Below are 27506 nucleotides of genomic sequence, written 5' to 3'. Positions count from 1 at the left end.
ACCCAAAGCAACTTTCATTGCATTAAAGGTATGCATTTTATCAGCTTTTAGCATTCCCTGGGAATCAAACCCATGACTTTGCCGTTGCTGGTGACATGCAGGAACATAATGAAATTAGACAGCACCATTGTTAACCTACATTCTTGGACAAAAAAAAAGGGAATAGTGTTTACTGAAATCACACACAAACAAGGTCAAATGTTTCTAAAAAAAAATCATTCAACTTCATTAAGTCAAGCCGTAGTTAACCAAAAATCTTTTTCAAGGATGTTACAAAATAGATCACCATCAGTTCTGTCTAGAGAAACCTTTCCATTAGCCTATATTTGGCTGCCTGTCACAACTGAGAGTAAGCAAGGAGTCCAAGTGTTACATTTCAATGGCTCCCGGGAGGCCCACTATGTAGGGAACACAATGCTGTGAATATGAACAACTACTGACTGAGTCACTAGCAAGGAATTTCACAAAACTGTTGTAATCAGATACGTTAGTCTACCCTCTCAGTTTGTAATACACAAGCCAGGCTTAGTCAATGTTCAACTAAAAGCAGTGCAATATAATAAGTTCTCAGAATTTAATGACTTCAAAGAACACTAATACATTAGTCTTCTTCGCTGATCTTTGTATCTCATATTTGCAAAAGAAAGCGTGTGTTACTGTGGGGAATATGCCGAACTCTACATTCTTCTAAGAACAATCTGTCGAGGCATGGATTCTTGTTTTAACATGAAAGATCAAGCTACAAATTAGACCATCTGCCAAAACTCCTTGGGAACTAGTAGGCCAATAATTGAGTTCAAAGAATCATCAAGAAAACCCCTACAATCAGCCAGCAACTCAATTCAAACGAGATTGGGCAACAAAAACTTCAATCAGACAGAAAAATAGCATGTGAATAAAAGATGAAATCTCACACTTAACCTGAGCTCAGTAACAGGAGCGACTAATATTTAACCAGTTTGGAAGATGGTTATCTGGTTAACAACAATTGGTATGATTAACTTATTAGCATTACAGCTGTTCTTATAGCTGTTCTTTTTGGCAGCGCTTATGCATTACTAAATGGACATTGAGACCACTGAGCTAAGCATGCCTCGTTTCCCGCACTTAAAAATGGACTAGTGCCAAATGAAATGCAGCCAGCAAACTTGCACACCAGGATATGTCAGGTACCAAGTCATTGTCAATTTCTAACATTTGGAACAGCATTAGCTTCCAGCTTCTACTGCATTTTACAATCACTGTTTATAATCCTCAACCGAAATTCTTATATAAACACACCAAACTGAACACCAGACAATGCAACGCTTGTTTCCTGTTGGAAGAGCAATAAAAACACCAGTGGACTCACCTTTTCGCTTTTTACTTTCTTCATGGTCCTGCAATCATTATTTTCCACTTCTTCTGGTTCGCTCTTGATAGCCAAAGGTGTGACTATTCCAGTGGTATCGAGGGTAATATTCCCTAGTTGCTCAGCACCAACGAGGTCCGAATTTTGCGTCCCCTCAAATGGGGTATTGCGTGCCTGGCCTAAAGGCATAACCTGGGCCGAGGGGTCCTTTTCCGAGGGCACGCTCCCAGCTTGTACCCCTTCGTTTTTCTCCTTCTTGCTTTTCCCAGAACCCTCCTTGTCCTTTTTTCCACTCGGAACATTACGAGAGGCTTTGTTACTTTTATCTGAACCTTTCCCGGAAGGTAAAGTTGTGGAACCGCTTCCCACGGTTGGCCCGGTGGCCTCGTTTTGGGTCCGTCCCTGGGCGTCCTTCTTGGCCCCATCAGGGGTTGAGGACTTGCTACTGTCCTTGGAATTCTTGCTACGCTTCGCTTTGGATTTGCTGTCCTTGATCGGCGGGGGAGGCACCGGGTTGATAAACTTGATGTTGTCTGGCAATGCTGCTACGGCACTCGAGGCAGCAGCCATTCCGTCCACGTCTTTAGTGCCCGACATCTCAAGCTTTTCTTTCTCTAAGTCAGCGTCAAGGTCAATGATCAGGTTGCCTACACCAATTTCCCACTCATCGCCGCTGTCGTAAGTGTCCACCGCATTCAAGTCCACACCTTTCCCGCCTGCAGTGCCACTACTGAGGGACATCTTAGTGCCAGCGGCCCAAGAGCGCCACAGGGAGGTCTGACCTTCTCAGACGACTGAGGCTGTCGGGAAGTGCATTTACACCAGCCTCAGGGTCCTGTTGGTTTCCCCTTCCCAGTAACCCACATTGTTGCCCTGGGGGGGGGGATTAAAAACAACAAGAAGATATGTAAGAAATGAGGAAACGTAGTAAAATACCATCTGACAAGCACACTGCTCTTATAAAACAACTTTTCAAAGTGAATAAATATTGTGTTTTAAATGTGTTTCAATAACATCAGAATCCTGTCGAGGCCCTAGATGTAAAAAGGTTTTGCAAGCTGTACCACTGCACATGAATTACAAATACATGCTGACTAATCTTTTTAGACTACATTTTAGATGACTCGGGACAAAAAAAAAATTCAGCTGAATCATGGTCACCATCAGTTCACAGTCAGAGAACAGACATTGCATCACAACGAGAATAACTCAAACATGCCGCTCTCTTTGAGACTAAACAGCATTTCTATTCATTTCCTCACAAGATATCAAGGATGTGCAAAACTACATATTTTCAAAACCAGCTAGTCGTGGGTTGTCTGAATGACTGGTTGGTTTTAAAGCAGCACTATAATTAGACTGTTGTAAGTTCACGTCCACCTGTCAAAGTTTCTACACTAATCAAGGGATTCACACAGGACAACGTTTTGTTTTTTAAACCAACTAGATTGTTCACAACAGATTAAATCATAACACTGGGGTCTTTAAAATCAGTTTTTAAAGTTGAGATCATTAGAACATCAATGCAGCTTGAATGCAATGCAATGCTCATGGCACTGAAATTAAATCTTGAATCTGAAAAGCATGCTAATGTGATTTTAGCATGTTGACCGTGCATTTACAATTACTGTTGCAAGATAAAGCATGTCATGCTGTCATCATGCAAAGACTTCAGCAACTCAGCTTAAAAAGAAATGAAAGAAAATAAACAAAATATAAACTCACTAGTCAACTAGTAACATACAGTTGCATGACAACTTTACCACTCAGTCTTGTAGACTCATCCCTATAGGTTAAGCACAGAGTCAGAATATTACAGACAAATATTCAAAACCTGTAAACGTCAGATGTCCACCTCAGTTGGACTAAGCACAAAAGATCTGGTCTGAAGACAAAGGATCTTAAATCAGTTATAAAAAGCAAACATGCACACATGATGCTGCAAAAAGTCTTGCAGAAAAAAGCAAAATGCAAAACAATTAGCTATATTGTGTTAATTTCTTGTAATTTTGTAATTTACAAAACTGAAAGTTATTGTTGTCAGTGATTTGTTGTATAAGCAGTGTTTTAATGGCTGAAGCAATGGTGCTTTAAAGATGAACTAAAGGGGTGCAACATCTCAGACAGGATGCTCAGTGTTTTTTAAGTCACTATAATCACTTTCCGTGGACATGAATTACACACAACCAACACTTCCCAAATGTCACTGATCTTTAAATAGAAGCAGAAACCTTTTTAATGTCAAAGATGCTTAAAATCTGTTTTATTAGAGATTCTCGAGAACACTAAACAACCCACAAACAAACACAGATAACTAGTTCGACTAAAAAGCTCTACATTATTCATTTAGTCTGGAACAGAAATAGAACAAACAGACACCGATTAAAGGTCAAAGTCATTGCCCATAATACTCGAAAGAGGTCACATAAAAGACAGTACGAACCACAAACTGGTTTAACTGCAGTACTACAGTTTAGCAGTCGTCTAATAAAACTAAGAGCTACTTAAGTTGAAAACGACGAGTCTGGCTTTGAGCTGCGTCTTGAATAGCCGAGGAGACAGATGGTAGAATGAGAGGACACTAATCAGTGGTTTGCCGTAATCCGTCAGTCCACCAGGGAACATGGAGTGTGTCCTGCAGGAAGCTTTCCAAACGTCTGCCGTTGGAACCCAAGATAAGACGGACTTCCACTATCACAGTCATCACTATGAACAGCTTTGAGAGGAGAACTTCCAAAGATGTCATTATTGAAGGGGACAAAATTAACACTAGTTCCAGTCAATCACGTCATGTTAACATATTGACCATATGTAGTTGCCATGACACAATGAAAGCATGTTTTTGTGTCAATTAAGGCAAAAATTTAATAAATTAACAAAATGCTGCAGTTCTTTTTGAAAACAGCTAAAAATGAAGGTATCATATTATAGATTTAATTTCTAATGTTTCTACTTCCTGCAGTTAAATCGTATAATCGCTTACTAGTTAAAATACGTACACATTAAAGCGCGTTCACACCAAGAACGATAACTATCAAGATAACGATATTAGCATCCACACCAGCGATCAATATCGTCTGTTTATTCTAACCGCACGTGCGTCTGCCGCTTTAAATTCTCGAGCTCGTTATAGCAGGATGGATTCTGATTGGCTCAATGTTTTTATCGTTCATCAGCTGAAAAAAAAAAAATCATCATTCTCAAACGATATCGTTTCTCTGTGCCTTTATCGTTATGGCTGTGATGTGGACTCTGCTATTCTTTAATACTGAGAACGATTTTTAGAACTACAGTACAGACCAAAAGTTTGGAAACATTACTATTTTTAATGTTTTTGAAAGAAGTTTCTTCTGCTCATCAAGCCTGCATTTATTTGATCAAAAATACAGAAAAAACAGTAATATTGTGATATATTATTACAATTTAAAATAATTGTTTTTAAATTTATTATACTTTAAATTATCATTTATTTCTGTGATGCAAAGCTGAATTTTTAGGATCATTATCACATGATCCTTTAGAAATCATTCTAATATGATGATTCATTATCAAAGTTGGAAACAGTTCTGCTGCTTAATATTTTTTCAGAACATGTGATACTTTTTTAGGATACTTTGATGAATAAAAATTAAAAAAAAAAAAAAAAAAAAAAAAAAAAAGAAGCTATGTTTTTTAAAATATAAATATTTTGTGATAACAATATACACTACTGGTCAGTAATTTGGGGTCAGTATTTTTTTTTTTCTTTCTTTTTTAAAAAAATAAAATCAATACTTTTATTTAGCAAGGATTTGTTAAATTGATAAAAAGTGATAGTAAAGAAAATATATTATTAGAATATATATTATTAGAATTTTTTTTTTATTTTGAATAAATGCATTTCTTTTTAACCTTTTATTGATCAAATATATTAGACAGCAGAACTGTTTCCAACACTCATAATAAATCAGAATATTAGAATGATTTCTAAATGATCATGTGATAGACTGGATGTTACATGTGACACTGAAGGCTGGAGTAATGATGCTGAAAATTCAGCTTTGCATCACAGGAAAAAATTATTTTTTTAAAGTATATTCAAATAGAAAACTATTATTTTAAGTTCTAATAATATTTCACAATATTACTGTTTTTTCTGTATTTTTGATCAAATAAATGCAGGCTTGATGAGCAGAAGAGACTTCTTTCAAAAACATTAAAAATAGTAATGTTTCCAAACCTTTGGTCTGTACTGTATATCTTTATCGTTATCTTAACAGTTATCGTCCTTGGTGTGAACGGGCCTTTAGTGTAACTCGCCCTGGGTTTTTGACGTTGCCAATAAACGTGAAAAGCCAAAGCTTTACAAAACTCATTCATATCCCAACACGGCTGATGATGCAAGCCACTGTCACGGTTCTCACATACAACCTAATTAGGAGCCGAATGATGAAACTGCGCTCGGGAGTAAAAAGAAACCTTTTGTCTATTCCCCGTTCAAACACTGAAGGCAAAGAAACAAAGCTTTGATTTGAACCAGACAAGGACGTGCCGCACATGCTTGAGTTCTGTTTTTGATGTCGTTTGATGGATAACCAATCAATACGCCTGAAGAGAAGCTGTTTATTGAGAAGTGAAATTAAATTGGGCTTCCCCTCGTCTTGGGCAAGTATCACTGAAGGAAAAGCAAGAACCTAAAAACACCATGTTCGAGCGGCTCTGGAACAGGTTGTGCTTTTCATTACCCTGAGACTCAGGTACTTGTGCCCTTCCAATAACGGAGCTAAACTAATTTAGCTTTCCCTGCCACATGCCAGCAAGCAGCGGGAGCGCTCGAGGGAGGCGAGCTGCCTTTCCACGCTCCCGACCCAGCCCCACCCGACACGGGCCTGATAAACACTGCGGACGCCTCGGCTTGATGGGAAAACGTGAGCTGAAACTCAAATGGGCGCTTGTGCGAACGCCTCGGTGGGAGGACAGGATCGAGGATCAATATCTGTCTCGCGCCTGTTTGATGATGAAAACAGATCAAAGAGCGAATACAATCAGGGACGGGATGAAGAAAAACAAGACAACGAAGATGAAATGTAAAATCGAGAGAGCCCTCTGACCTGATTGAGAAGCGCTCGTGCCTTCAGCGCCAGAGCGGCCTCGGAGTTTTAACTCCCTCTCTTCGATTGAGTAATTGAGATTCTCTAATAAAAAAGCGGTTTCAAAGGCTGCTGGAACGGACAGGCTCTCCGTCAGACTCTTTCTGAAGAGCCCGGGCTCGGTGAGAGGGAGGGAGGCACTTCCCGTGGTTAAATTACACACTGCTTCAGATGAAAGCCGCGTTGCACGCGTTTTCATCTTCCCCTCTTGGAATTCTCCCTTGCCTTCTTGTCTTTCTCCTTCGAGATCTTTAAGTAGACAAGTGTAGGATTTTATCATGGAGATGACAAGAAGCCAACGATCTTGCTCTGCCAACCTCGTGACTCCAGCATTAGCCAACTCAACCCGAGGCCATCTCCAGCAGCCGTGTTAGCGCCCACGAAGGAAACATTTGATCTAACCCAGAAGAGAAGAGAACAGCTGGGCCGGTCTGGAGGAGTTGGGTCGCCCCGTTTAACCGCACGGTAAAGAAAGTGAAATCCTATCTACATTTGACCTACTGCACTGCCCTTAACAGTGCGCAGTGATCCGATTCGGCCCCCGGCGTGCCTGTCCGACTGATCAAACACAGAGGCCAGGCTCGCAACACATTAATCAAGGATAATCTGTGGTTGATGCACAAAAAGTGTGACCAACATTAATTAACCAAACAATTATTAATAATTAGCCATAATTAACCATGAACAACCGGAGTAGTTACAGACAATTATTTGGTTGATATTTATCCATTTCACCATTATACTTTAGGACAAAAATAATAATAATAAATAAATAAACAAAATATACACACATTTATTTTTTTATATAATTTTCACATCATTGATAATTAAAAAAATATAATCACTATTGAATACTGTGTAAAAGTGTTTATTTCATGTTGCATTTTTATATAGTTTTTAGAATAAAAAAAATTTACACAATATTTTATACAGTATACATAAAATGTATAGTTAAATTATCAAAATATACATCAATATGAAATTCTGTTTTACACAGTATTCAGTCAATATACAATAAATAAATATCCCATTGTTCTCATTTGTAAGTCACTTTGGATAAAAGCGTCTGCTAAATGACTCTAAATATAAACGCTGATGTTAATGTACATAAAGGTCTGTTGACAAAGCTGTGACGAATCATTTTAAAATTTGATATAAAAACATTAAAATACATTTCTTTACCATAAATTTGTACAGCAAGAATAGTTTTAAAAGTATAGAAAAATATAAATACATAGACGGACAGACAGCCTAGATAGATATTAAATTCAATTCAGATATGACTTAATTAAAAAAAAAAAGATTCATTGAAAGTTAAAAAAGGTTAAAGTGTTTAACAAGTACCAAACTCATCAACATCCTCCTACGAAACACCACCATTTAAACATACAAGAGAAAAGCTCAGATCTGCTGCATAATCATAACACTAATCACAACAAAGATGTATGTGGCATTTAAAGCCTTTATGACAGCCGCCAGATGTTAGAGAAGTCAAGCACCACCTCAACCTATAAACATTTCCCAGCTCTGCCAAATACTCAATTACAGGGGCAGGAAAGTGGGCTTCTTAACGAGCTATTTCTAAGAGAGTCTGCCTCGTTCCACACTAGCTGCCACACCGAGGTTCCACCGTGTAACTGGATTGTGTGCTTGAACTGCTGACTGAAATAGAAAAGCGCAGGAAGCATCAGGTGATGGGAATCAAGCATCCTGCGGGTTCAGCCAGACTCCATCTCAGCCAAATGTCAGGAGCGGCATCCGGTCGGGAAGCGCAGCGGGACTTCGATCTGTGGCCGTACGGGACGTACCGTCCTGCATTGCCCCGAGCAGCCTGTTTGGGTTCAGACGTCTGCCAGGTCGTCAATTACGATGAGCCGAGCGTACGTAGACATGCCCTGAAGACCCTGCGTGCAACAGACCTTTTGCTTGGGCGGCTGTCCAATCAGAAGCTCTTTCTGTCAGATAGCAAAGCTTTGATGGTGCCCTTGTGCTCAGCAAAGGTGAAAATGAAACATTTCTGGCCTTTCATCTCAATCCCCCCGTGCACCAGTAAAGCAGTCAAAATCAAGAACAGTGCACACAAACTTTCTGTCATCACCCACAGGTCAGTTCAAACCCTGATGGACTTTCCTCCGTGGAACACAAAAGGAGAAACTCTGATGAATGTTCATGCTGCTCTTTTCAGAACCACAACCAGAAGTCTCCCAATCAACGGAAGATTTAACGAAAACTAAACTGCTACAGTGGCAACTATTAATCCTTCAGTTTAACATTTCATAGACATTCTAAGATTTAAAAAATTTTTATATTTGTTTGTTTATCAAACATATTAAAAAGGCAACAATATAAAAAATAAAACTTCTGACAAAATTACAAAAACAACTAAAATATTTCAGTATTCAATTTCAATATTTCCTAAATTCAAAAATGTTCTGAAAAAAGAATTGTCTATTATTTTAGCCTTTGGAAATGTGGCATAAAATATTGCTAAAATAAAGTACAATAATAATATAATAATAATTTATTACAAATTTGTAATACACAAACTGCTTAAAATCCTTCAGTTCAATATTTAATAGAAATTGTAACATTAAAACAAAAAGAAATGTCAGCATACAATATTTAAGGCAGCAATAAAAATATAAAATAAAAAAGTTTACAATTCAACTTGCTTTTTTTTTAACAAAATTACAAAAAACAACAACATTTCATAAAAAAACAAACAAAAAAAACACAATTGTATATTATTTTAGCCTTTGCTGATATGCCATAAAATAACTAAAATGATAAAACTTTAAAATACAGTACAATAATGACAAAAAATAAATGAATTCATTAATAAATTAAACATTAAATATATCAAAATCGTTGCTTACCGAAAAAAGTGTACCATTAAAAGCAGGGTCTCTAAAAAAATGACAAAATGACTTTCCGAAGTCAAATCCAATAAACTACTAAGTCACCTGCCATAAATCTAATGTACAATCCAGGTGAAGTGCACAAATGTGTGGGAAGTTAAAGTGTGCAATCAAGGCGTGACAACGCTCTACTGAACTTGGAAACATAAAACAATGATTTCATGCCAAAGACGCCTCCGTTGGCAAAGTCCGCCTGCCAAGTGTGTACTGCGGGCGTCACGTTTGTAGTTCAGAGACAAACTAATGCACATCATAAGAGAGCACTTGTGTACAAGCCCTTCATTCTCTTAAATTTTTACAAATCCATTTCACCCTGATAGTGTTCACATCGAAACTGCTGGCTGAAAGCATTAGGCCCAAGCTATGGAATGAAAAGTGTTGCCAATCAATTAGCAACACTTGTCACAACTTTGTTGTAGTAGCTGTTCAGAACAACACATCGAACGTGTTCGTAAATAATGGTCGCAGCTTTCATTGCATGCAAAAAGTGACAACACAAAGCTAATTTGAAGTCCCATGTAGGTCCTAATTTGAAGTAATTTGAGAAAGGTGTAGAGTGCCAGACTTGATACAAAGGTAATTGCTACAAAATAACCTCCGGCGAAGTGAAGCCATTTGTTGCCAAGATGGCAATTAAAGACAGTTCACCAGCAGAGGCCTAGAGACAGCACTTCGACAGAAATCTACACCAAACACACAAGCCTCGTTTGACTCAGTCTTTCCAACCAGTCTTTGTTTTCTGAACACACATCATCAATCAATTAATTACTCAAGTGAAGGTGAGATCAGCTCAGGCCTGCAGGGACAGATGCTCTCCGCTCATTTCCAAATAAGGATAGTTCACTGTAAAAACTCACTGTAATTTACCTTAATAACCAACCCTCTCGGCCCGAATGCACATTCATGCACAAATGAGTCAGCATGGTGGACTGGTAAAGGCTGACTTGTTTATCTACAGTAGTGCTTAAACACTGTAAATTTAGAAACGCAACATGACATTTTGTGGCATGCTATCAATCCCGCTAGACTCCATACTCATGTTTATATCCAGTAGCTTCTCGAATGCAATTTTTAAAGAAGCATTGTTGAAACCAACAAAAACAGTGACTAGTTTTGCCAACTTTCTCTGATCTAATGGACCCTACAACTCTTAAAGATAAAGGATCCAAATGGGAATTTTGGCAGAGAAGAACCATTATTGGTTTTCCAAAAGAACCTTTCAGTCAACAGTTCTTAAAAGAATCATGATTTCACTACAAATAATAACACAATAACAATAAAAAAAACCACAATCCAAAATTGTCCAACGGAAAGACTCCATGGGTGTTAAAGGTTCCTAATAGAACCATCAATGCCAATCAACAACCTTAATATTTAAGAGTGTAAAGAACCTTTTATACAATGAAAAGTTCCCACATTTTTTTGAAATATTTTTTTTTTACAATGACGCTATAGAAGAACCACTTTTGATTCCCCAATTCATTTTCATTGAAAAGTTCTTAAAAGAAACATGTTTTCTTAGTGTGGAGAACATTTTAATTATCTGAAGAGAACTCTAAAGGACCTTTTGTTGAATGGAGAGGTTCTTCAAAGAACCATCAATGCCAATAAAGAACCTTTATTTTTAAAAAGAAAAGGTTCTATATAAATGGAAAAAAGTTCCATGGATTGTTTCCATTGGATCAAAATATTCTTTAGAGTGGAAAAATGTAAGTAGATTATTATTATCTTTACCCTAAGAAAAAAAAAAAGGTTATTTCAAGAACTGATAGCTGAAAGGTTCTTTGGGGAACCCAAAATGGTTCTTCTATATCATTGCTGTGAAAACCACACTTTTGGATTCGTTATTTTAGTGAACATTTGAATAATCTAATCTAAAGAACCTTCTTCCACTTTAACCTTTTGTGGTTCAACTGAGTTTCTTCAAGGAACCATTGAAACCAATAAAGAACCTATATTTTTAAGCATACAGAAGACCGACTGGTTGTTTAATCAATCCACCGACTGGTAGAGTTCGAACACATGCAGTTACTGTAAGGAAGTAATTTGGATTTGCCATGTGGGTCACGGCCAGTGTGGGGGCTGGATATGGAGTTGGGTTCAGATGTGGTTTCCAGAAGAATCTCAGGCACACAAAACCAAACCCACAACAGACTGCCATCTGTTTTGATTAGGAGAATGTGTTATTTATGCAGGCTTTCCAGAGTCACGCATGTTCGAGCACTGAATGAGATATGTTGGGCATTTGAGCTAAAGAGACCTGCTCCTGAAAATAGCTTGCAATGCTTCTTTGCATGCTTCAGAGGAACCATAAGAAAAAGGACTCTTTTTAACACCTTTAGCTCCTGCTCATTGAATTTGCTTTCAAAACGCACAAATGCAAAGCCACAATATGGGCGGCAGCTGTGTGTTCAATTGTGTTTGTCCAAGCCAATAAATTAATGACGAACACATGCTACAACTGAAGCCTAGGTTCCCTCGAGCAATTTCATCCCCTCTACACACCAATTCTGCGGATCATGAGCCGAGCCCATTCCAAACTTCTCTTGTCATGCCTTCAAAAATAAAAACCTCCAAAAAGTGAGTTCTGAGGAGCACGAGCTCCAATGATTTCATCGCTGCAGGTGCTGTGAAGCGTTACCTTTACAAGCCCGTTTAATTCATGCCGAGGCTAAAACGACCACTTGAAGAAAAAGCACAAGGTTGGAAATGAAACAGTGCGCATTTCCTGTATGGTTCAGTGGAAAAGAATTGAACACCAGCACAAAAACATGTGCCACATGAATGTAGGTTTCAAATCTTGATAAATGTAAATTACAAACCACTAAACAAACATACAGAATGCATTTTGTGCAGAGGTTTATCTCACTAACAAATATACAGGTCTCTAAATAAACAAAAATAAAAATAAATAAATAAATATTGCATAAAGAAAATTAACATTATCCTTAAAATTGTTATAATTATTTTAGATTTTTTTTACAGATTTTTTTTTACAGTCATGTGAAACACAATTTAAATAACATGATAATGAAATCAGTATGTTTGGACTATTAAAGGAATAGTTCACCCAAAACTATTTTTTTTTAACACTATGGAAGTCAATGGCTACCGCCAACATTCTTCAAAATGTCTTCTTTTGTGTTCAACAGTGGAAAGAAAATCATACTGGTTTGGAGCAACATGAGAGTAACAATTTTTGGGTGAACTGTCCCTTTAAATCTGTATAAATTAAATTATTAAATTTATATATAAATATATAAAGCAAAATACCACATTTCTTTTGATTTAGAGGTGAAATATGAGCTGGACATGTCATTGGATCAATAAGAAATGCCACTATGGTGAAACTCAAGAAAGAGGGCTGGAAAACCACATTCATGTTTGGAGCGATTAAGGAGCCGCGGGGCCCCAGCAGGAGTCAGGGGTCCACTGAGGAATGTCTTATACCAACATCCACCAAATAAAATGCTCACACAACCAATGGAAGTGTTTCCCCATCAAACAACAGATCCCGAACAATCTGGTTACACATGACTCACGTATGACAAGCAACCAGTCTGTTAGTGAGATTGAGTTTTCTGTCTTTTTTAGCTTTAATGTTTCTAGTGCCAGTACTCTGAAGGGGATGAACTTAAGACTCAACTTCTCTAAGAAAGATTTAGTTAAGGTTAATGACTAAAACCCTCTCCAAGAAGTTGCATTCCTAAATTAATCCCTTACACTATACACAATAAAACCAATTTAGAAACAAGACCCAACAGCAGATTTCAAGACAATTACTCTACTTTAAAAATTCTCCACATCTTTAAGATGCCTCACCTCAATGTTTCAAATAATGTAAATAACTACAATATAGTAAATGTACATTAAAGACACCGAAAAGCAACAGAAATAGGCTACTGATGATCATGTGCATTTTCACTCCAGGGTTTTTGCTTTTAACACTTGGATTTTTATTAATAGGCTACATGTTGTAAGGGTAGTCATCAGGTTTTGGTATGGTGGGTTCCATAAATGCTAACGCCAACCACAATTACCAGTGTTTATATATTTATATTCTAAAGCTCTGATATTTTTAAAAACCCTTTTCGCAGTAACACAAGGCCCACACTGTAATAAATAGAGTTATCACCACAATCTTGCAAACTGTGCAATTCTTTCTGCCAATCTCCCACCCAAGGTCTCTAGGCTGAACAAAAGAAAAGAGACATTCTGGCTGACGGTTTATTAAAAGGCTGGCACGGAGAGTGAAAACTGTTTTTCTGCAGTCAAACGAAGAGATGTGAAAGCCTGGCAAACTAAATCCCATCTGGATGCTGACAGGGAGCAATGAACCCAACAAAACAATAAGTGCAGCTGTGCCGTGACGGACGTATACCACCATCCCACTGACACCAGAATGGAAATATTATAAAAATGACACAAGAGAAAAAACATGACTTTCCTACAATCCATCCATACGAGATAATGAATCATCTATGAGAGCAGCATCTACCTGAACATCTACCAAGAGTGAGTAAAATGAACACAACCATGCTCATTTAACTCAAAGAAATTTGCCTTATGTCATGCTGTGGAAAAAAAGGATAACTTAAGAATCTTAAAACAAAACAAAACTCAAAAACCAACACACATAATCAAACCTAAAACAAAAACAACAAACCTAAATGGACAAAAACACCATAAAAACATCATAAAACTTCCCAATTCAAATTACCAAAAATAATTTGAAAAAATAACAACAAAAATCAAATTTAGTAAAAAACAACACAAATAAAATAATTTGTGAAATAAGTTGTACATGGTTTTCAACTGTAATATCAACAGTAAAAACAATTCTGCACAATGTGCAGAAGATACACTTTCCAAGAATTGAAAGTGAGAAAACAGGAAGCGCCACTTGTTAGCCACAAACATTAAAACATTATTTTTCCGGAATTGCACTGCTTGCTACAGTAGAGTTCAAATTAAGCTGTCTGAAAGTGATTTTAGAGAAGAAAAAAAGCCAAGGCTGTTCTAACTATTTAAAAGAACCTTTAGTCTTTGTGCTTGAAATGCAAAGTGAAACCCGTCAAAGCCATTTTCTAGCATGAGCCTGACTGGCATTTCTAAAATAATTCCACATCCACAGGCCTGAAAAAAACCATTCACACACACACACACACACACACACACACACAAAAAAAAACTTTTTACTTCCTGTCCATTCTAGCAGAAATATGGCTCAAGATCTGAGAAACACGGCGAGAGGAAAAGCAGGATTAGTGCTATTGAGCTGTTAGATGTCATCAAAGCTTCAACAAAACTGCTGAGTGGATTCAAGGCACGTCTTTATAGAAATGTCTCTCGTGAAGGTCTGCTGTTCATTATCTCGCTCCCGGCAAGAACGTCTCTGACCTTCTGCTGCCAGCGCTGGAGTTTCTCATCTCTTTGTGTTCTATCAAGCCACTAAAAAGAGATCTGCTCCTTAAAGCTGCTCTGTCAAGATACTCTGACAAACCGACAACAGAAAACATCACAAAGACAAATCACCGAGACACGTAGAAAACACATTTCATACTCTAACCTTCATCTGTCATACTGAAAATTCCAAATGTTTCTAGAACATTACTCTGTACACCAGGGAATGACAGGAAGAGGAATTTACTGAATTTAACTAAAAAAAAAAAATCTAGGCATGCATTCTGGGTAATGAAGTTTTCGTCCATTAATTCATTTATTAAACATAATTAAATGCAAATTTATATAGGTGGAATTTCAGCCTATCTGAATCATCTAGGCTTCTTGATTTGTTTTCTTTAAAACTTTCAAACAAATTCAAGGTTTTCAAGATAATCTTTGCTTTTCTAGATAAAAACTTCAGTGTAGTAAAATACAGTAAAATTACAGTAAAATCTGAAACTTCTAGACTTTTTACGTATTTTTTTAAATTTTCCTTACATTCAAATTTGAATTGCAATTCTGCATCTGGTTTGGTATCTCAATTCAAATGCAGGAATTGAATTGGAATTTTAAAGTCAATAAAATTTTAAATGGCACACAACCCCACTTTAAAACATCCAATACAACAACAGCTTCACTTGAAAGGGGTCATGAACAGAAATCTAAAGTCCCTTGATTGTTGGACATATAAGAGGTCATTGCACTATAAAAGCATCCTGTAAGTTTCAGAACTCAAAACCTTCTCGTTACTCTAAAAACAGCTTAAATTGAAGCCAATCTGCCAAAATGACAGCTTGTGGAATGTGATGTAATAATGTGGTTAAACCCTTCCTCCACAGAAGATCAACACCTGCTTCTACATCACTGCCTGTTTAGCCCCGCCCACCGATTCTACATCACTGCCTGTTTAGCACCGCCAACCGATTCTACATCACTGCCTTTTAAGCCTGCCCACCGATTGTACATCACTGCCTGTTTAGTCCCACCCACCAATTCTACATCACTGCCTGTTTAGCCCCGCCCACCGATTCTACATCACTGCCTGTTTAGCCCCGCCCACCGATTCAATAAAAAGCATGACCCCTTTAAGAAAAACTTGTTTTAACAGTCAAAACTAAAGTAGGTTATAGTTGTCTTGATGACGGGCATTAAATTAAATCACAGATATACTATGGTAAACACTTACATTTATGCACCCTTACCCTAACTGACACTTACAATGCAAAGCAACTTACAAGCACAATCCCCAAAAGTCTCCACAGGATGACAGATTTCAATCATTGTGCTTTTGATACGATGATATAAACCAGCTCTATTGGCAAGTTACTTAAAATAAAGTTGAATTCTTTTGAATATTGGAATGTTAGCCAGTTATTTACAACAACAGAACATTGGTGCATTCTTCAAACCAACCCAATGGGACGAGCATTTAGACTTTTTAGAATTCTTTTGAATGTAAGCCAGTTATCTACAACAATAGAAATGCTTCTTCAAAACAGTCGAGCGTTTCTGTAACTCCACACACAAAGTCCCGAAGGCAAGTCGACTAAAGAGGTTCCCAGCGGCGAGCAGCTGTCCTCTGGATCTACAGCGGTCATCACTTCAGAGACGACAGACACAAACAGGAAGATTCCTGTGTTCAACCAACAGGCTCCCAGCAGGCTTTTCAGCAGCCTCCACCCTCGCCTCTGCGTGACCCAGCTCAGAGGAAGCATATAATTGTCTTCCCCCAACAGGGGAATGTGCCAGGAGCTCATAACAATGACTGAGAGGGCATTTCACGTCTGATCCGACGCTAAAACTGCTTCAGATTCACGATGGAGATTTCAGGTGGAGAGCAGAAGTTACAGGACCAGACTGAAGACGGAGATCATTTCCTTAATTTAGCATGAAAACCAAAAACGTTAAACATACAGACCTTAAACAACATCCTCATAGAGTAGCAATTATAACTTTCATGGGCTAGTCTTAGGTCCTGAAGCAAACAGGAAAAGACAAGAATGGATCATTTGTTGCCAAATCAGGAATAAACGCAGTAACGCTAATCAATGCAAAGGGTTCTGGGAAATCTGGTCTCATTAGAGAGCCGAAGGATTCTTCGATCTCCACAAGACATGCACATGTGCTCGACATCTGAAAACAAACCCTCAACACGGAGACGGCAGCTAGATTGATCAAAAATCTATGATATAATCATAACGATTGTGCTGCTAATATAAAATTAACCAATAAGTACTGCAAATGTTTTATATAGGCTTTAATTAGCGACTGGTTTAAATGCCATTCAAACTGTGAAAAGCGCTATACAAAAATTTGACTTGAATTACTTAAAATTACAAAATTTCAGCTGAATGAAAACTTTAATTAAAGATTTGGTATTTTGGTAAAAAAAAAAAAAAAAAAATAGTTTATTATTGGCCAGCTCTGTTCTGCAAAATGTGACTATAATGTGTGAATATATCAAGATATTATAAACATAAACATCAAGATTTTCTGTAAAGCTGATTAGAAATAATGTGTATCATGAAAAGCGCCATCCAAATAAATTTGAATATTAACGATTTAAAAATTTAGTGAGTTCAACTTACATTTTGCGATATATAATATCTTCAAAGATTAAAAACATAGACATATAAATCATAGCTGCCTTAGCTCCAGCCTCAACACACTGCGAAAGAGAAAATCTAATCCTGTTTCGTCTCGAGGGAGGACTGTGAGTCCTTGGAGGAGGACACGGATAAAAGGATCTTTATTGTGGCTTTGAGAGAACACTCACGACGACACACCACATCACGTAACTATTCAATCAATAAACAACATCCACAACGCTAACCAGGAACCCAAACTTGTGTATATTCTAAGCTGATTTCTGTAATAAAACAAATAGCTGTGATATCAAGCGCTGACAGAAGTGCGTAAACCTCATGATAAACCTCATGTAAAATGATTTCACATAACAGTTTTTCGAAATCTTGTGTAATTATTAGCTATTTGAGCAACTGAATAAGATGGTAGAAATCCAACAAATAAAACAAACTTTTTCCACCAAAGTTGAAGATTCCTGTCATTTCAATTAATTAAAAACTCAACGATTCGTTTGTCTTACCTCAAAAAACACTGAACAATTAAGTTTTAATAAAATAAATGAAAGTAGATTTCGTAATATTGTTGCAGTGAAAATTAGTGATGCAGCGAAACGTCTGCAACCAAAATTGTTCGGCTTTAAGTTTATGAATTGTTTGCTTCAGTGAATTGAAAACTCATTTTAACAATTAATTTGCGTCATAGCTCAAAACATTTAACAATTAAAATGTTTCACTAAAACAAAGGCAAACATCTTAAATATGCCAGAATGCTCATATATTATTTGTTAAACAAAACCAAGACATCACGACTTACATGAATTTTTGTTTGTTTGTTTTTTTTCTTTTGCTTATTAGAATATAATAGTATGCGGTGAATTTGCATGTTAATAAATTGTACAAAATATTAAACAATAATTTGTTTTTTGTTTTTTTTTGGCTGTATACAATATCAAACTTACAGTTTTTAAATATGGAAATCATTCATGTTTTCCTCATAATTAAAAGAATGAATTTACAACAATAGGCTACTTAAGTGTTTCAACTGTCTTTACTGTGTACTACATAAACGATCCCAAAAGGCATTGCAATAAACGTCAGTGAGGTCAAGGCAAAAGAAAAACAGCTTAGAAACGTTTGTTTCATTCAAGAATGAATGCTAAAAAAAAGGTTAAATCTAACTTAAAAGTCATTATTTTACCAAATATGTGTGCTCTATGTATTTTTATGCTTATTAGAGTATAACATTGTGAAGTACATTTTCATGTTTTTAAAAATAGAAATTAATTCATTCATTAAAATTTTTTAATTTTGTTCTTGAAAAATGCTTAAATCAAACCACGGAATCAATCGCCTCCATCATTTATGTCGTAAAGCACTGGATAAAAAAAAATTACAATTGTTTGAAAGTTGAAAGCACTCATTTTATCCTCATGATTAAGTGAATACGTTTGAGTGAATGCTAATTTATGTTATTAAAATAAGTATCGAAGTCACTGTTTGAGTGATGCGCAATCACTTACAAGACATCATGATCACTCAGACGCTGTCTTAAAAGTCAGCACTTTAGGTTTAGGAACAGAACTAACACGTCATCACACTCTCAGAGAAAAAGGTACAAAAGCTCCAAGGTACACTTTTGTATCTTTAAGGTCCCATTACGGACTGTTTAGGTACAAAGGTGTGCCTTTTGAAAAGGCAGCTCCCCAGTGACAGCTTTTGTACCTTTTTTTCTGAGAGTGCAGAATTCACGAACAGCTGTGTGCAATTCATAAGTGCAGATGAAGTCCACGTTAAACTGTTTAGTCTAGTCCAGGAGGAAAGTCCTGAGAGGCAACTAAAGCGATCTGAAATCTGTTCCCCCCATCCCTCGCTTCACCTCCGCACCTCTCCGTGCCACTTCCTCTCCCTCACTGTCACGTTCCTCTCCGTCATCGGGTTCAGTTGGCGGTCAGTAAATGCGGCAGCAGAAACCCTCTCAATCTAATTTCCTCCAGCAGTCGCTCTCCGCTGAAAGCCAAATGAGAGTCTGAAGGGGGACAATATCATCTGGGCCCTTCTCGTGGCTCAAACATCCCTCTTTCCTTCTCATGCCGCTCGAGTTTCCAAAAGCTATGCTTGGTATCCGCGAGTCGTGTTGTGGAAAGTCTTTCCGTCGCAGAGGGAGTTCAGAAAACGTTCGCTCACAGAAACATATGCCAGATCACAACCGGTTTATTTACACTCTAATTAGAAGGATCCCTCGAGGACGCGAGAAATAAGAAAACTCTTTGAGGAACGCCGTAAGGTTCGGATACATCCCTCTAGCAAAGATGCAGCTTTGAGTTATTTTAGTATCACTAATGTACTGTTATAGTTTGTTAAAATTTGAAAACAGGAAAAATTGTAATAACTTTTTTTGTCCATATGGTTTTTATATGGTTGTAATTTAAACATGAAGAAAACAGATACTATCTTTAGATTCTACAATTTTTTTTTATTTTTTATGTTTAACAACTCCACCTAAAAACGTAAGATGATTCGTGTAAGATTCTCTTTATTAACCATCTGTTTAAAGAAAGTTCTATAAAGTGCAACAGTCGGTTCCAGAAGCAAAAACTACATTAATTTTCTCCACAGGGAAACTGTTTTATAATAATAACCGATAAACCGTTAAAGACTGAAGTGCTGTGAGCTCAGAGGTTGTGAATCGATTGTATAGATTAATTTCGGTGTTTGCAAACAATGACGTTTTTTTGTGGGCGGAGTCTATCTGGTGGCAGAAAATGACAGTTTTAAAGTAGCAGTCTACTTTTTTCCCTTAGAATTGACAAATTTGCAATTGTTGAGTTAAATTGTGATTTAAAGTCTGAACTATGAGATTTAAAAAAGTCAGAATTGTGAGATAAAATAGCTTTAAATAGTGGGCTATTTCATGCTGTAACTGTAGGTCTAATACAACGTAGAGCTGCACGATTATGACAAAAATCATAACTGTCGATTATTCCCTTGAAATTGCGATTATTAATTACGATTATCACAATTTACATTGAATGATGTTTATACCAGAACCAACACCACTGAAAAAGTAGGCGGCACTAATAAACTCTTTTCCAAGTGCACCACATGAAGTGATGTAACATTAAATACTTTTTTTTTTTTTTTAAATATCTTTGCATTATTATTTTTTTTTTTTGCATTATTCATTCTTTTAACAGACTTATTAAATATCTTTGCAGAAAGGATGCATGAACTATGAATGCAAATATTATACAATGTTGACTTATACATCCAATATGTTCAGAAAAATGCTAAATATGTAGACATTCAGTTTTAGAGGTCAACTCAAAAAGATAATATGACTAAGTATAACTTCAGCAGTAGGCTATTATTAACAGTAACAGCACTTTTCAGCCAGTCACCATCATGCAAACATAAAATATATGACAAGTAGTAGTTCTTTGCAGGATTTTGCATTCCTATAGCTTTTCTATGTGAACATGCGTTTGACCGGACTGATGTGAAAAACTCGTCTTGCTCGCACTTGTTGAGTTGAGCATGCGCTTCTTTAAGGTCCTGATCCTGTGCAGATAAGATCCAGACGAGGCCTATCTCAACATCGGTGCGGGAAGGGAAATAAACTATTTAGCCAAGCTGCTGTGATGACTACTAAGTGCACGGTATGTCAGCGTGTGACAGCTTGAGTTAACATTTAAATTCAGCTCGCCGGTTCATTGACAGCTTGTGGCCTCGCAGCAGAGACGAACGACTCCAGTCCTGAACACAAACGTGGCAGCCGTGAGCAGACACCAAGATCATCTGAAATGAAAACACTTAAAGGGGAAATAACCCAAACAGTTTCTGCCAATCTCCTGTTAATCTTGAGAACCTATAGAGTAGTACTGCATCCTTCATATCTCTGAAGAGTCTTTAGTTTGATCAGATTTATAAAAGACAGAAACAGCTTTACGCTTCTCTCCGAAAACAGCAGAGCTCCTGTGTTTAAAAATGATAAGCTTAATTTAGTTACAAGTAAAATCTCACTTTAAAAATTATGTTTAATATTTTATCTAATATATTAAGATGAAAACGTGAGAAGTTTTTCCATGCAAAATAGCCTAGTGTTATTTTGTGTAAGATGATGGCGAATGGCTTTTGTAAATTAAAGAGAATTTACGAAGGATTAGCAATGCATTAATTTACAATTAAAACATGCTTGATTTAAACGTTTAAATTAATTTAAAAAGAAATATTGTAACTATTTCCAGTTTGTTTTTTGTTTTTTTAGATGTTTGACATGACAAAAATGAACATTCATTTAGCCCATAGCAATGAAATTATTTTTAGAAATCTCTTTAAAAATGACAAGTTTGATATTTTATCTAATATATGAAGATGAAACCATGAGAATGTCTCCTCTGCAAAATAACGTCATTTTGTGGAGAATGAAGCCATTAAGCAACTATCTTTTGTTAAAGATTAGCAATTAATTAATTAGCAATTAAAACATGTTCTATTGAAAAATTTAAATTAAAAAAATGGCAGGAAATTAATAAAAGTTGAAATATTTTTAATAAACATGTTTAGTTAAAGAGGCTTTACAATAAGCAATCAATTAATGAAAGAACTAGCAACTAAAAAGTTTTAAAACATTTCAATTAAAAAATAAAAACAGAAACAGCTGAAATATTTGTAATAAATTGCCTTTTTTATATTAGTCGTCTGATATGACAAAACATCCATTCAAATCAAAGTAGCGAAATTATTTTAAATGAATTAATCACGGTTTAAAAAAGATTTATAGGCCTATCTTCAAAAATGACAAGTTGAATATTTTATCCGATATATTAAAATGAAAACATGAGAATGTAAAAGATTTGCAATTAATTTAAGTAGCAATTAAAACATTTTGAAAGATTCAAAACATCAATAAAAAAAGGAAAAAACAGAAACATTATTTTAAAAATTATACTAAAAATAAGAATATTTTAATACATTTTAAAAATGAACATTCATTCAAACTAAAGAAATCATTTTAAATGATTTCATTTAACTGTCGTAAAAAAAAAAAAAATTCTAAAGACATTAAATTTAAATTTCTCTCTTTAAAAATATCCAAAATATTTTGATTAAGATGAATGTACAGCATACAGAGATAATCTTCCCTTTATCAAACCCCACAATGGTTTCCTTTCATTATTCTAAGAGACGATTTTCTCAGTCGTTCACCGCTAATCTTTCAGGTTTCTTCAAACGAAGAGCACTTTCAGCCACCAAACAGCGCTGAGGTCTGACCGAGGATGAAGAGGCAGCAGAAAATCGCCGCACCTGACATGTTTTGACATCTCATGAATGCAGACGCAGTCATCTGTCACAGCGCTAGAAACCTCTGACAAACACACCCGGATCGGATCCGGGAAGCAGAAGCGCTGCTCTTCAGCGGCACTTACACAAGACACAAATAAATCGTCAATAAAGATTAACACCATCAGACTCCAGTCGCTTGGAGAAAGAAAACAACCGTGCAGGAATAACGGTGTAATTAAATAAAGATGAAGCCGCTGCTGATGTTTGCGCGTCTCAGATCCCACACATTCACGCACTGATTTTAGCACATTAACAGAACATCTCGGCACATCTGCCTGCAACCGACGGAGGAACAACGAAAACAAACACGCAAGGACACGAATTAGCACCATCTGCAAATGACAAGAAGCTCTGCTTGAAGAGGAAACATCTCCGCGTACGAATTAAACACTCGTCAAGAGCCAAACGAGAATAAAACTAGCTTTGGCCAATGCTGATACTGATATCTAGAGATGTGGAGGATTTAAATGCAATTTCAAAGTCAAATTCGTAATAAATTGCTGAAATAAACACTTACATTACACAGTATTTACTAAAAATTATTAATGAGCACTTTCTGGATTCTTTCTGGATAATTACATTTACTTGATTATAATAGTAATTGCGATAAACTATTTTTCAGATGGCGATAATCTCAAAATGACAACCTATTTCATACACAGTGATAAATAAATATAAATTCAAATTCGGGAGAGATTTTTTCTGCCTCATTACAAGCTATAGTTAGAATTTTAAGAATATCTGTTGATATAATTGACATGCATTATTAAAACAACAACACGACTTAAGTAGTTGAAGAAACTATGTAAGATAAGCAACACAATGCTGTCTGTTCGGACACATCTATAACTGGACATTTTTAATATGTCTATAACTTTGAAGCCTCTTCATTTACAAAGGTTCAGCAGGAATTTGAAAGTCTCATAAAAGATACACTGATGCACTGAAGCGTCAACATTAATCTCAGACAGAAGCGGCTGACAAGCTTTACAAGACCGAGAAACAGAAGAAAGCTCATTTAAAAACTTTCAAGAGTAAAACTCGCAACTGTAGCTAAACTCCATGCAACCTCCACTGATTATAATGGAATATTAAAGTTAAAGTCAGTCTGCAAATGAATAAAGCCTGATATGAAACCAGATTGACCAAAAACAGGCTGTAGGTGGAATAGAGTTAAAATCCCCTCATTCACTATAGAAATGAAAATGAAAACAAAACAGTACAAAAAAACGGCCCCCAACATCGAGATGAAGACGAGGCCGTAACTCACTGTGATTCAAGACAGATACAAAGCTTTATGAGGAGTGTTAATCCTGAGCGGCGTCCCGCTGTGGAGTGTATGTAAGACTCGTACCGCGCCCGTCATTCAACACACTCCACTCCGGTTCCGATGAGCGAAACCTTCGTCTTTCACTGCGCTGGAATACACTTGGGCTCCGGCCAAATGGCAGAACAATAACAAAATGTCAGAGCGAGAGAGAGAGAGAGAGAGAGAGAGAGAGTGACTTAGCAGACGTTATCCTGAGCTCACCTCACCGCGCTCGCCGCAGGAACAGAAATCCCCAGCAAGCCATTTATCTCCAGGAGGCTTTGTTGTGGATCAGGACAACTCCGACCGCAACGGCACCGGATGCCAAGAAGGCTTCTGCTGGATCCCGAGCATGAATCAAACCGCACTGAATGCAGGTTACCCATCCAACCACAGCACAGTCAACCAGGTTTTACCCCAAAATCAATTAAAAACTGGGTTAAATCACTGTGACACATGTCCTCCAGAGACACACGGTAATAAAACGGCCAGATCGTCTCATTAACTGATCTGGCTGATGTATTCTATTATCTGAACTGTTTGTGCTGTAGTGCTCCACATTGGCATTAATGCACTAAACGGATGAATGAATACATGTAAATCTACATTAATTAAGATTTGCAACATTACAAGCTGCAAGTCAGATTTTAAGTTTAGTCATTGACCGTGTTGGGCAAAGTCACTTTTAAAAGTAATGCATTACAATATTGCGTTACTCCCTAAAAACATAACTAATTGAGTTACTTGTTATGGAAAGTAATGCATTACATTGCTTTTGCATTACTTTTTCTCATCTGGGCTGGGCTTGCCTGTTTGTTTTTAATATATATATAAAAAAGGAAACCCCTTTCACACAAAAAGTGAAATGAATACACCTCAGGCTGAAGGAAATCAATTGGGCGCAGCTCAAAAAAACCTTTCAGCTGTGCTGCCATTATGGATTGCATGAAGGATAGGACGCAGGAGAAGAAACGTCAGCCAATAAAAAGAATGAAACACAAATGTTATGTTTATCTAATGTCATTTTGGCTTATTAGCATGACTGAATCGGATCACTGAAGGTCAGCAGCAAAGATATTGGTTAATAAAATGGGATTAAATGCATAAAGGATATCTGTGTTATTTAATATATTTAAATATTGCAGGTTTGCATTATGTTTTTACTCACTTTGAGGAAGTATTATGATGCAGTCTGATCAAATAAAGCTGAACATTTAGAGCCCAGCTGAATTCATGCAGGTTTAAGTCGTAAAGAACGGCTGATGTGTTGAAGCTGCAGCCCAAATCAATTAAAAATTGAGCTTCGGAGATGTACTGCTGTAATAAAACAGAACCAAGTGCACTGCAATAAAAGACACCACTGTTCAATAACTAATTACATTTATTTTATAATAATAATAACGATGATCATAATAAACCATTTTCCCATTGTCGGTAATCTCAAAAAGGCTAAATGAAAGCGCCTAGTTTCTCAATGAAGATCATAAACGGTTCACATCAACGCAACAGAAGACAGCATCCAGGACAAAATATAAAGCTTGGTTATAAAGCTCTGGGTATAAACACTTGATCCAAGCAAAGCCTGAAGCAAACCAGGGAAACTAGGTAACATAACCTCCAGAGTTTCGCTCATGGAATGGGGAACTAAGATGAAAATGACTCTCTATCGCACACGGCATAAACCAGAGGATCAGCGCTTATGCACACTTCATAACGAAAACTACAAACCCCCTAAAAACGTGCCAAAAAGTCAGGTACTTTCCAAACACACATTTCTGGAACTGGATTCTCATTTCTAGAACTGTAAGTGGTTTTCGACACTCGCTCAAACATTAGCACTTCTGGTTTGCATCGTGAGCTTTATGGGTTTGTTTTTATGCAAACTACCGCACCGAACCAACAAGACACAGTAAAGAACACACACACCAGTCGCATTTTCTGCACATGCACTGAAAGGACACACTCAAGTCTGTGCAATATTATGGAGAGCATTCTGCAAGACGATCAACTTTTTGAACGCCGTATCGACCAATCAGCATCCAGGACTGCGATTCCCCATTAAGAATATTTACAGTCTTGGAGCCCCGGCAGAACATGAGAACGTCTTTGGCAGTGCACTGAGATATTTTGGCAGAAACTGCTGTTTTGGATTTAATGGGAACAGACGCTGCCAAATGTTGAGAGACAGTGATTTGCGTGAATTGAACTTGATGATGTTACATTAGTCGTAATGACTCAAAAGTCTTTGAACCTGCGGAAAAGCACCTCGGACCACACCATCGACGCTGGCAGACCTTGAATTATTAATGCAAAGTGGACATTTTCATGGTTTTTGTGCAATTCTGCCATTATTTACTTAAAAAAAAAAACACACTTTTCTGTGAAATTTAACATACTTTTTTTGAGTTTTTTAGTCCAACAGTTGGTTTCTGAAGTAAATGCACCAATTAATTTTCTCCAAGGGTGGAATCGATTTTATCGATAACTTATAAACCATTAAAGACAGACCTGCTGTGAGCTGTAAGGATGTTAACCAATGGTTTATTCTACTGTTAAAGCCATCATCAGCCGACAATATTTCAATTGTTTTTTTTAAATAATCATGTTTAACAGCAAAAATTGCAATGAAAATTATTCTACAAAGAAATCTCCAATCAGGGATCTCGCGCAAACAGAAATCATACGAAGATCATACGTTTCGATCGTATGATCTTCGTCAGGCATCCTGCCTGACGAAGATCATACGATCGAGACGTTGCTATTAAAGGAATTTTTTTGTTTTGCAAGTTGATTTTCTTGTTTTCTCATATTTTGACTATATCAGTCTTTTTTCCTACGCACCTGTGCGATGCTAATTGATCATTGATTTATATGGTACTAAAATGCATGCTTCATGGTATTTTTAAAAGGTAACCTAGCGTAATTCTAATATTATGTCCAAAAACATGGCATTATTAGGGTAATCATTTCCATAAACATGCATTGTGGCACTACTTCGAAGGCAACGTTACTTTTACAATACCGCGGTTTTATCGAATTACTTTGAGCAATACAGTGTGTGTGTGTGTGTGTTTAGCTGCTTTAGCTTTTGTAAGCACGAGTTCATCACACACACACACACACACTCGACTAACTGATCAAACCTCACACAAATCATACCCAACAGATCAATCACCAGCCTCTCATCAATACAAACACAAATGTCACCTCTGTCGCTGTCAAATATGATTGTTATACCGCTCAAAGACACAGAAGGTGCGCGAGCAGAGACAGAAGGTGCGCGAGCAGAGCTAGCAGCGGATATGATGACAAAGAGCAGCAGCGTTAGCATTAGCATTCAGACTGATTTCACTTGTATAAAATATTTGAAAAAAAATATATACATATTTTTGACACATTAAACACCAACAACACATCTGCGATGAA

At 36.8% G+C, this 27506-nt stretch overlaps 1 protein-coding gene across 2 annotated transcripts in view; it reads right to left on the bottom strand.

Annotated features, from left to right (window-relative positions):
- Positions 1-27506, bottom strand: part of LOC109090557 (zinc finger protein 609-like) — an 82643-nt gene that overhangs the window by 54483 nt on the left and 654 nt on the right. Inside the window, exon 2 of one of the 2 annotated variants that reach the window (XM_042714962.1) lies at positions 1352-2224. The exons of the other annotated variant lie outside the window; for it this stretch is intronic. Within the exon in view, the coding sequence (XP_042570896.1) occupies positions 1352-2092 (741 nt within the window). The 5' untranslated portion in view covers positions 2093-2224. The remainder of the gene's footprint in view (positions 1-1351; positions 2225-27506) is intronic. 2 annotated transcript variants of the gene reach the window in all.

This window comes from Cyprinus carpio, chromosome A25 (genome assembly GCF_018340385.1).
Source record: "Cyprinus carpio isolate SPL01 chromosome A25, ASM1834038v1, whole genome shotgun sequence".
NCBI classification, from domain to species: domain Eukaryota; kingdom Metazoa; phylum Chordata; class Actinopteri; order Cypriniformes; family Cyprinidae; genus Cyprinus; species Cyprinus carpio.
Note: the sequence above shows the minus strand (reverse complement) of the source record. Positions and strands in the feature narration are given on the sequence as shown.